Source organism: Euprymna scolopes, chromosome 41 (genome assembly GCF_053919585.1).
Source record: "Euprymna scolopes isolate OS-2025 chromosome 41, ASM5391958v1, whole genome shotgun sequence".
NCBI lineage: Eukaryota > Metazoa > Mollusca > Cephalopoda > Sepiida > Sepiolidae > Euprymna > Euprymna scolopes.
The window spans coordinates 25,461,830-25,473,652 of record NC_136522.1 but is presented as its reverse complement, the minus strand read 5'-3'; the positions used below and the strand labels follow the sequence as shown (position 1 = coordinate 25,473,652).

At 35.4% G+C, this 11,823-nt stretch overlaps 2 protein-coding genes across 2 annotated transcripts in view; both read left to right on the top strand.

Annotated features, from left to right (window-relative positions):
* The first annotated feature begins 355 nt into the window (after window positions 1-355).
* On the top strand, window positions 356-709 carry LOC145266430 (uncharacterized). The gene has a single exon (XM_080122100.1). It carries the CDS (start codon window positions 356-358, stop codon window positions 707-709), a length of 354 nt encoding a protein of 117 aa, XP_079978226.1.
* Window positions 710-1,185: 476 nt separating this feature from the next.
* LOC145266428 (uncharacterized) overlaps window positions 1,186-11,823 on the top strand; it is a 132,648-nt gene continuing 122,010 nt past the window's right edge. Inside the window, exon 1 of the mRNA XM_080122098.1 lies at window positions 1,186-1,801. Within this exon, the coding sequence (XP_079978224.1) occupies window positions 1,186-1,801 (616 nt within the window). The remainder of the gene's footprint in view (window positions 1,802-11,823) is intronic.

Genomic DNA, 11,823 nt, shown 5'->3' with positions numbered 1-11,823 from the left:
AAGTTGAAAAAGAAGGCTCTGAAGAAATACAAAAAATAATTATTGATGAAGAGCAAGAATTTGATAATAATGATTTAATAGTTAATGATTTTGTTGAGAGAAAAGTCACAGAAGAATCAGTAGCTGAAAAAGAAGCTCAACTGAATTCTGATCAAAAAAGAATTTATGATAATGTTATTAGTATAATTAAAAACAAGAACTTCATTGCAATAAAGAAAAACCTATTCCTAGATGCAGTTGTGAAGACTGTAAACAACTACTCAAATTCATTTCTGGTGTTGGTGGAACAGGAAAAAGCTTTTTGATTGACACCATTTCTGACAAAATTACTTTAATGGTTAATGTCAAAGATACCATGCCAGTTATAATTTGTGGACCAACTGGTATGAGTGCTTTTCAAATAAAAGGCAACACTTTGAATAGCACTCTCATGATCAGTGTTCAATATGGAAAATTTCCTGTTTACAAAGAATTGAAAAAAGATGATGTCAAATTTTTTAGAAGAATTCTGGAAAATGCTAGAATAATAATAATTGATGAAATTAGCATGGTCAGTCATTTAATGCTGGCTTTCATTCACAAAAGATTGGATGAAATCTTTGGGAATTCAAATAAAATGACATATCCATTTGGAAACATGAACATTTTATTATTTGGAGACTTATTGCAACTGCCACCAGTCAATGAAAAGCCAGTTTTTGCAAGTTGATGCCAAAAAAACAGAAATTGGCATTTGTGGAAACTCATTATGGAAATATTTTGAATATGATGAGCTCATTATTAATATGAGACAAAAAGATGACAAAGACAATCATAGTGAAATCTTAGGGAGAATTAGAATTGGTTCATGACTCAGATATAAGCACTCTTAAACAAAGATACTTATTTTCTGGTAGAAAAGCAAAAGTTGAAGAAATTGCAGATAAACTTATTGAATTGTCTTCCAATTCTGAATTGAAATTTGTTTGCATACTTCCTATGAATGAAGCTGTAGATGAATTGAATAATGAAATGCTAAAAAAATACAGCATTAAAACTATTGAAATTGCAGCTGTTGATTCTGGAATGAGACAAAAGAATGTAAAAAAGAAGAAAAAAGTTTCAATTAAAAATAATAAACCAAATAAAACATCAGAAACAGCTGGATTAGAAACTATTTTGAAAGTTGGCATTGGTGCGCAAGTGATGTTGAAGAGAAACATTGATGTAGAAAAAGGTTATTGCAATGGTGTTATTGGAAAATTAACTGATCTTATTGGTAAAGGCACTAATGTTGAATCCATTGTGGTTCAATTTGATCATAAAAATGAATCTTTTACTGTTAAAAAAATTCAAGCTAATTATGAAATTTCACCTGGCATATTTATTACCAGAAATCAATTCCCATTGTCACTCTCTTATGCCATTACCATTCACAAATCTCAAGGAATGAGTGTGGATGGCATTATTGCTGATTTGGGAACTCAAGTTTTTGCTGATGGAATGGCTTATGTGGCTCTTTCAAGAGCTAGAAAATTGTGCAATGTTTATTTGTCTGACTTTGATCCAAGATCATTAATTATGTGTGACAAGTCTGCTTGGGAAGAATACAACAGATTGAGGACTAGTTCTGGAAGGCCAGAATTGACTCCATTGCCACCTTGTAGAAAACAACCACCGTGTATGGCAAATGCTACTTATATGCCAAAGAAAAGAACCAAGCGATTGCAAATGGGGCAAATAGAAGAACCAACTACTAAAAAGAAGAAAACTCAAAATAATTTGACAAATTTGATTCCTAAAATGCCTTTGATCAATAGAAGCAATGATTGTTTTGTTAATTCAATTGTGCAATCAGTTAATCAGTTGACTGATTTCCATGATTATTTGAATAGCTTGAGCATTGATAATGAATTTTCAAAAGAAATGAAAAATATTCTTTATCATAATAAAAATCCTGTTGCAAATTTGAAAAGAATTATTGGTGGAAGATTCAATGATGGAAATCAACAATGTGCTCATGAATTTTGGAAAGAAATGTATCTTAATTTTGAAAGGGACTTTCAACAAAAATTTATCTTTGCCAAATTTGATACTGCCAGATGCATTAGATTGCATCAACAAAATTGCAACTATTTTACAAATGAAATTTGCAACTGCAACATAAGTCCTGGTTGTGGGAGACGAGTGCAACTTCCAATTGATGGAAAAGAAGAATTGCTATTGCAACCAAAAAATGGTCCTCAGCAATTCAAATTTTTAATTAATCGAATTATGAAAGGTTATCTTCTGAAAAATTGTGATACTTCAAGAATTGAATTCCCACCTGAATTCAAATATCTTATTATTCAAATTAATAGATTTTTAATCAATCTAAATATTAATATTGAAGAAAGAATCAATTGTGACATAATGAACTTCAGTTCAAAGAAGCAGCAAATCTTTGGCAATAATTTTTCTCTGAAAGCTGCTGTCATTCATAGAGGACCAACTGCCAGAGCAGGACATTACACTGCTTTGATCAAAAATGAAAATGACGTTTGGGAAGAAATCAGTGACAATACAATCACAAAAAGACATACAAAATTTCCTGCCAAATTGCCTGACATTGTACTTTTATTCATGGAAAAAATGTGAAAAATTCTATGTTTGGACTAAAACAATAGGCTTGAACTTAATTTATAGGCTTGGACTCAACGTATATTATTATTATTATTAACCAGTGGTGTCTGAAGGACTTTCCTATAAAGTTTTGGTCCTTACAGACACTTTGCGAAGGCCTGTAAATAGGCCCATTGCGATTATTCACTGTAGGTTATTTATTTGAACTGGATATCAATTATACTCTACAAGTCTTGCTGCCTGCTTGAGATATGTACCCAGTTTTCTTATGTTCAGCCTATCAACCACTGACCTGATTGAATGTGTTGTTGAGCTTAGGTGTGCTAATCAAAGTCCTTTGTAACCTTTACACACAGATACATGATGTTCTGGTGTTTCATACTCTTCACCACATTTCTGGCACGTGGGTAATGATGCCAGATCTATGATTTTCTTGTGTTTCTCGAGATTACAGTGCCCTCTAAGGATCTGATTTACCAGATCTTTTTGTTGTCTGGTGAGACTTAGGATACGTTTACATAGTCAGGTAGATACCCAACCAACGTTATCCTTTGTCCTTTTACAGTCTATCCTTTTGTTCCACGCCTCCTTTAGGTGTTTCGTAGACCACTCTCTGATGCTAGAAAGACAGATAGCTTACGGGACTTGAGCAAAGGGTTCAGGGCTCTCTATTAGAAGTTCTGATCCCTATTTTGTCAGTTTATCCACTTCCTCATTGCGCTGTATCCCTTCATGACCGGGGTCCAGGAAATAGATATGCGGTTTTCTTTGCCTAGATGGTTTAGATTTTCAATGCAGCACAGTACGGTTTGGGATCTTACCGTACTATTCTCTAATGCTTTAATAGCTGCCTGACTATCTGAAAGGATAGCTATTTCCTGTTGCTGAACCTCTTCCATGATCAGAACCTCAGATTCAAAAGCCTTAAACATGCGCTATCTCTCCTTCTTCTTCGGTTTTTGTCGTGATGTTTACCGAATGTTAAAGCTGACTTGTCAGACTTAGGTCTGAGATCCTGCTCTTCGGTGAAGGTGGCAGTGGTGTTTGGTACCACATCCAATGGTGCCAGTTCATGACTTGTGTTTGTTGTTGTATCCGATGATACCTGTATGGTGAAGACTTCTGCCTGGAAGACCGTCCTCAGTTTACTAAGATAAGATTTTTGACAGGTGAGGTGGTTTGAGTATTCTATATAAACACTCGCACCAATCCTATCATTCATTTTAGATCCATCAGTATAGCATTTGATTACGTTGCTTTCCAGCTCTTTTTCGTAATCTCTTGCACCTGTTCTGTCATAAACCATACATGTGAAATGCTTTTCAAATGATCTGGTTTTAGTCATAAGGTCACCCGGCACATGCAAGAGCGGTAGTTCCTTCCTAGCCTCATTACACAAATCCATGTGACTCTTTGTTTTTCCAGTAGTCCCAACAGATCTTGACCACCACAGACCCATGAGATCTATTCTATAGGATCCCCGTATCGCTTCTGCCTTCAGGAATTCTTTAATCGGAGGGATATTCAACAGTATCTCCAATGCTCAAATAGGTGTGCTCGGATATGCTGAAGAAGTCATTAAACAAGCAAGTCTTTGTACCTTCTGGAGTTTCTTCCTCAAGTACAGTTTCTCTGTCCCGCGGATCCAGGAAACACATGCATATGACAAAATGGAACATACCATAGCAATGCATATCCACCTCATTACATGCGGGTTAACTGCCCAGGTTTTCCCCACAATTTGTTTGCATTGTATAAGGGCTGCAGTCGCCTTGGAGGAAATCTTTTCTATGTGGCTTTTCCTGGTTAGCTTACTGTCCAGGATTACCCCTAACAGCCTTGCCTCCTGCGAAAGTTTCAATTTCTGTCCACTCAGAAAAAGGTCACCAAGTTGGCAATTCCTTTTATATGTAAACAAAACCATTTCTGTTTTACGGCTACTGAATTCTAATTCATTTCGATTAGACCATTTATTAGGAATATTTAATGCCATTTTGGCAATGCGTCTGACCAATGATGCTTTTGAACCCGCGATGTCACAGCATCAGCCTGGGCATAAATATTCCTATTTTTAAACTCCTTTAAAAGAGGATTCAGCATACAGTTCCATAGTAAAGGTGATAAAATCCCACTTTGGGGGTTTCATTTAACTACTTCCCTTTTAACAGTTGCCCTCAGTAGTTCTACTTGAACTGTTTTGTTCCTCACCATATACTCAATCCATTGGATGAGTACTGATGGCACATTGAGTTCTCGTAGCAACTTGAACATACTACTGAAGGGTATGTTGTCAAAAGCTCCAACAATATCTAAAAAGACACCGAGTGCCATCTTCTTTTTTGTTAGTTTATGCTCTATATAGATCACGAATTCATGAACCGCAGTCTCGGTAGAGACCCTGGCTCGGAACTACTGTGATTGAATGATAAATATTGCATGAATGTGTGTTTGAGAGCTAATTTTTTTTGACAATCATTAATAAATATTATAAATTTATATATTAATATAATAGCAATGCCTGGAAAAATCATGGATTATATGGAAAAATGCGTGCATGAAAAGTAATATTCTTAAGATTTTATTAAACCTGGAAAAGCAAAGGACAAGAAATTCAACCTGGAAAAGTAAAGAACAAGATATTCTAGTAAAGTAAAAAATAAGAATTTTTTAGACTTAAAATATTGCAGCTAAAAATAAAATTTGAATATTGATAAATATTTTATTTATTATTTGCATATGTTGTTGTTTATTGTTGAGTTAAAAAGGGTGTCAGTCGCTGGATTGAACTTATTTTCCCCCCATTATTTGCATATATTTATGCAGTGAAAATTGTTTGAATGAAATTAATTCATTAGTTAGTTAGTTAGTAGATGGAATTAATAATTTTATAATTTACATAAAAATTAATTAAATGATCCTAATTAACAACATTTTTTTATAGCCGTTGGGAGAAACTAAATCATCGCTTTGGGGTAAGATTGATGTAGTTCATTAGTAGACTTTATTTACAATCAAAAGGTCCCAGGTTCGCTTTTCACCCCAGCTAGGCCTGACTCATGCGTTTGCGCACTTCCATGCATGTTCGGCACACTTATATCAATTCGAATGCCCATCTCTCCAATTATATCCTATTTATTTTTGCTAACTGTTTAGCTATCACAAGTACTTTATTCTTTCGGTTATCTCTTCATTAGAGGAAATTATTACACAGTGTAATTTCTTTGGTTACATATTTTCCGTGCTACGGAGAGAGCTCTATTCTTTATATAGTATTGCTTTACACCAAGTAAAAACTAATATTTTTTATACACATCATCATCATCATCATCATCGCATTTTGCTCCATCTGAGATTCTTCTCCGAACGGTGTCTGATGGCATCCCTTGGGTCTGCATTGGAGTATGCATCGATGACAGTCTGTGAGTATATATGTGATAGTGTACACATCAGCATTGCAAGGACACTGAATGAGTGATAAAAAATTTAGTTAACTGCTTTAAAACAACTAGAATGGCCCGGAAACGGGTGATCATTTTACGTTAAATTTATGAATTTAGGAAAATTGGGCAACGGAAGAAAGGGCAACGGAAAAACGGCCATTTAGGCCACCTTAGAAAAAGGGGCAATTATTTAATATATATCGACTGAAAATAAATTTTAGAACAGTCCTTACGGGCGATATTGTTTTAAGAAGAAAGCCCCCATCGCTCACTCTAATTTAAAAAAATATTCATGTACTAATTGTATTGTTTTTTGTTCTCAAACTCGGAAATTTTCTGTTGAACGCGAGAATCTGTACAGAATTTCGGTCGGAGGTTACATCGAAATGTTAGCAAAATGCAGTATCTATTCTGGTGCTACACGTTACCTATTCTCTCCTCGTTCAATGAAGGAGAAATATTTTTGTTCACACCCAGAGTGCCACTTTTTTGAAGCTGGATATTCCCCACATCAAAAAAAACGACCTTGTGTCTAAATTTACCCTCTAGGGAAGGCAAGTAAATAGAAACACTCAACATGAGAACAGCAGTACTGTAGCGTCACCTCAGAAATAAAGCAATTTATTTTATCACACAAAAATACGAAAAGACATTTTCGTATCCAAAAATCGAGAACTGCTAGCTCTACTTCTCTCTCTCTCTCTCTCTCTCTCTCTCTCTCTCTCTCTCTCTCTCTCTCACACACACACACACACACAAATACACACAAACACACACAACACATGCAAGAAGATGCGAAGGATACGTTTGCTCTGTAGACAAGTTGGCAAAACATAATAAAATTACGTTAATTCTTCAGGGTTCGTTACAATGGTGACCCGACAAACGAAATCTTCTTATATTTCTTTTAACAACTAACCCCCCCCCCCTCCAAAAAAAATAAGAATTCCGGCGCCACGCTACTGGACAATGAATTGGAACACCCTCCCCCCTAAAAAAAAATGAAAAAGTACAGACACGTGCGATAAATTTCAACACGGTTTATCTCTTTTTAAGTGGATGCCGTGATAAGTCCTAATTTTTTTAATTCGTACTGAAAGTATATTTCTACGAAAGTAACTTCCCAAAAATACACTAAAATAAAACCTTTATACAGACTTAATTAATACATAAAAAAGTTTCCTTTAAATCAATACAGCAAAATACTTAACTTTTCTTGTCAAAAAAAAAAAAAATATATGTATATATATATATATATATATATATGCAAAAAAAATGGAAGAAGCTTGCTCCCAACAAATAAACATTAAACCCCCAGAATTCATGGAAACTGCAGTAAATGGCTGGTTTTCTATTTTGGAAGCGCAATTCCACTTGAAATCAATGTAAAGATGCTACCAAACTCGTGGCTAGCTACTCCTACACCAAGCGACTCGGAAAAAAACTTGCTGTACTGATAGATATGTACGACCTACCAGCACTGGCAGACGCACAAAAATTGGAACCCGAAATACAGTCTTTTCCAGAATTAAAGAGATTCACATTATCCGGAGAGGAAGAATACGTGTTGTGCGATACGTCAATGTCATACTCAAGACTTTTTGTGCCATCTGCACTGCAAAAATCTATCTATACAGTTTGCATCACGTATCACATCCTGGAATAAAAGCATCCATCAGAATAGTTAAGGCTAGATTTTATATGTGGACAAACCCATCAAATAAGTACGTTTATCATGTGCATCTTGCCAACAAGCAAAGATATACAGATATTCTAAATCGCCTGTACAAAGATTCCACACCGTACACATCGATATAGTTGGACCACTACGATCCGCAAAATGCTCGAACAATCCGTACATCAGTCCATATCGGTACATTTTAACATGTATAGATCGAGCCAGTCGCTAGATAGAAGAACAATCTATATCAGATATTACAGCACAAACCGTAGCAAAAGCTTTTGTAATGCATGGATCACTCGATTTGGCGTTCCACTACATGTTATAACAGACAGAGGAACCCAATTCGAAAGCGAATTATTTCAAGAGTTATCAAAGATTATTGGATTTTATAAACTACGAACAACAGCCTATCACTCACAATGCAACGGTATCATAGGGTGTGCTCATAGAATCATTAAAGCAGCTATCATGTCCAGAAAGGAATCTTGGATGTCAGCACTCTACTAATAATTCTCTTGGGAATTCGGAGTGTGCCCAACTGTTTCAACTTTACCCCTTTTTATGCACAGGTGCACATATGTTGGTGTCACAGCTAATGATTGATACGGAAAACACTGAATCGAGTACACAAAATATTACAAGAGAACTACACAAAACTATGGCTAAATTTTATTTGACAGACTTTCAAACAGAACAAGATCGGCAAAAATACATACGTGCGAGATCAACTTCAAACTTGTTCAAAAGTGTGGATTAGAATCGATTGAGTTCGAAAACTGCTAGAAGCACCCTGTTCAGGTCCTTACACCGTGATCGAACGAACACCAAAATATTTCTCGGTAGATATTAATCAAAACACACACACAAGTTTTGATAGATCGTTTGAAACCATACATTAAAACATACACAACATCCAACTACCAATACAAATAAGAAATCTCACATTGAAAATAAACATACACATGATACAACTACTAATACAAATGACAAGCCTGAAAGTTTACTTCCCAAAAAAGTACAGGAACACAAAACGAAAACTTCAGATAGAACAGTGAGATGGAGAAAAGACAACAGATTTGTTTACTATTAATCAAGATGAGCAATCAGGTAAAAAAAAAAAGAACGATAATAATGATAATAGTAAAAGGCTAAAATAAAAATTTTAAAAACTCCATTATTTTGCGGGAGAACAGTGTGACGACATCAGAAATAAAACAGTTTATTCTATCACACAAAAATACGGAAAGACATTTTCGTATTCAAAAATCAAGAACTGCTAGCTTTACTTCCCCCCCCTCTCTCTCTCTCTCTCTCTCTCTCTCTCTCTCTCTCTCTCTCTCTCTCTGACACACGCAAGAAGATGCGAAAGACACGTGTGAGTTTTCTCTGTAGACAAATTGGCAATAAATAATAAAATTAAATGCTAATATTCGTTACGTTAATTCTTCACACTTCTTTGGAAAAATATTCAATAAATGTAATAGTACGAAGTGTGTTCATAACTTATATAAATCGATTTTATTTGGTTTTAAAGAACCCTTAACATTTTAAGATATTTTTAAATATATAATTTTGGGGTAGGGGTAGCCGCTTTTTTAAAGGACTCTTGGACAACGAGCTATTTTCAATCGATATTTATTCAATAATTGCCCTAAATTTATATGTGCAACTAACACTTCATTCTTACTTCTAAAATAATTTTGTTAATAGTGAGTTCGCAAACATCGCCCCAAAAAGTTGACTATCGTTGGGGGAAGGTACTTTAAATGTAGATATAATTTCGGCAGTAAGACAAAGCGGCTCCAAGAAAATAAAACTTACCTATTCGTTTGAACTGTGAACTCCCGGAAAACGTCATCTAGATATTTGGCAAGTAAATGCGAAAAAATACTTGAACATATGATCGGGATCCAGCCGGCATTTGGCGCCCATAATAAATACTTAACTCTAAGCATAACAAAATGATAACGGCAGAATCAAAGAAAATTTGATGCTAAAAGTTTTTCACACGGAAGCATTAAAATTCACACATTCATTTTAAAAATTTATCCATTCCTTGTTATATTTTTAAAATGCTGTGTAAGGACTAGACAAAAACCTACCGGACAAAAGCTAACTGTGTGACCTTACACGTGACCTTACACGACCTTAAACCTCTGATCGCGGCCCAGTTATGATCTTAACCCTGGGTCGATGCCCAATTATGACTATCCTAGTCACCGGGTAATTAATTATGTCGACTGGGAAACCAGGTCTGCCAACCGTTGGTACGTCGCGTCACCCAGTGAGTCCTCGTCAAGGCGTTGGAGGACTCTTCTCGGTTGCACGGTCCTCAAGGCCTGTTCTTCTTGATCGTCTAGTTGGTCGTCCTGTTGACTGGGTGTTCGTTGACGGGAACGGGATCACAAGTGGCAAGTAAAAGAAATAAAGTTACATGGAACAACAGCACATCAGCAAACAAACTCCGGAGGTTGGTTGATATATAATGTATTTAGGAAATTCATAAATGATTATCTACAGACGTATGAACAATTGAAGATTAAATGGAAGCAAGCAATTAGATTTGTGAATGAGCTTCTTGTTGTTGAAATACTCGGTCGGAGTCGCGGACCATTGTAATTATCGTTAAGGTGTTCTGGCTGGTCTCTTCCTAGGTCCTCTGAATTCTATTGTTGCAAATTGAGCTCTCTGGCGACCAGCGAGGGGGAGAGAGAAGTTGGGTGGCTGGATTCCTCTACCGAGACCTTTTTCTCTGTCTCTCCAAAGACCTCTCTCTGTCTTCTCTCTTCTTCTATCTCCTTCTATCTGATTAAATCGAGTTTTACAGATCTTATATAGTAAAACCCTTGAATAATGACGACGCCTACGTTCGTCTTCGACCAATCAAATTGATTGATAACAATCCACCTGATTCCTTCTCATTGGTCAATTTGGCCTGTGGCAGGTATTATTTTTCCGCCCCCAATTTCCAAAATCAAATTGACTCCTCCCCAACTTGCCTGACCCCGCCTTCTCGATAATGTTTTTTTCCATATTATGAACTGATAATCAGAGGAAATATTATTTTTAGCTTGTAATAGATCACCAGCTTTCATATATTTAAAAATATCCGTTTGATCTTCTTTCCCCTTTGAATTATTTGTTTTGTAAAAACATCCGTGTGATTTAAAAAAAAAAATATTCTTTACATGTCAGAATTCCCCTTAGCGCCCAAAACAATTTGCCAAAAGACATTTTTAGATAAGTCATATTGAAAAACAATTCATGTCGAACCTTGGGCTGACGTCATTAATTCTTTTATCAGGCCTGATCTGTTTCGTGTGTGTGTGTGTGTGTGTGCGTGTGTGTGTGTGTGTGTGTGTGTGTGTGTGTGTGTGTGTGTGTGTGTGTGTGTGTGTGTGTGTGTTTCTCAGATCAAAAACGATCCGACATTTCACCTGTCAAACAACACATTTCAAGCCGACCGACATTTCAAATCTCTGTTTCGGAATATTTTGTGTTGGCTCGTTTAGTTCAAACGCGAGCGTATTTTGGTTAAAAAATGTTTTAAGTAATCTTTCGCTTTGAAGTTTAGCATGCGATTTCTATTTTTATTCCCCGACCGTATTGTATCTCAACAACAAGATTTTGACACATAAAAATATTAACTAAAAAAAAATTTTTTTTTCTGTAACCGGTGTTCGCCCGGGATTGAATATTACATTTAACACAAAAAACGTCCCATCGACCCTACTGATCTGATGTGGCCCCTCTTTGGTGTTACAACTGGACAAAAGCATAATTGCATAAAATGGATGCATTAAAGATTAAAAACAACACTTTTTTATATTGTATTTTTATTTAATTAGCGATATGGCTTGATATTATTTTTCCTGACAAAATATTTCTTTGAATTAAAACAATTTTTCGATATCTTGGAAATAAACTGCATTCTTGTAGAGTTTACCTAGTGAATTACTACGAAGTTTAAAGCTTTCTTTTTGTTACCTGCAAATAAACAAAATTACATCTTATTTCGATGTTATGATCTATAAAATTTAGTTTTACTAAAAGTTTAAAAACAAAGATTTATCATCAGTACAAGCAATGCAAAATTAA

Excerpts from the sequence above, each read along its gene's own strand:
- LOC145266430 (XM_080122100.1), top strand. The coding sequence starts at position 356 with ATGCCAGTTATAATTTGTGGACCAACTGGTATGAGTGCTTTTCAAATA.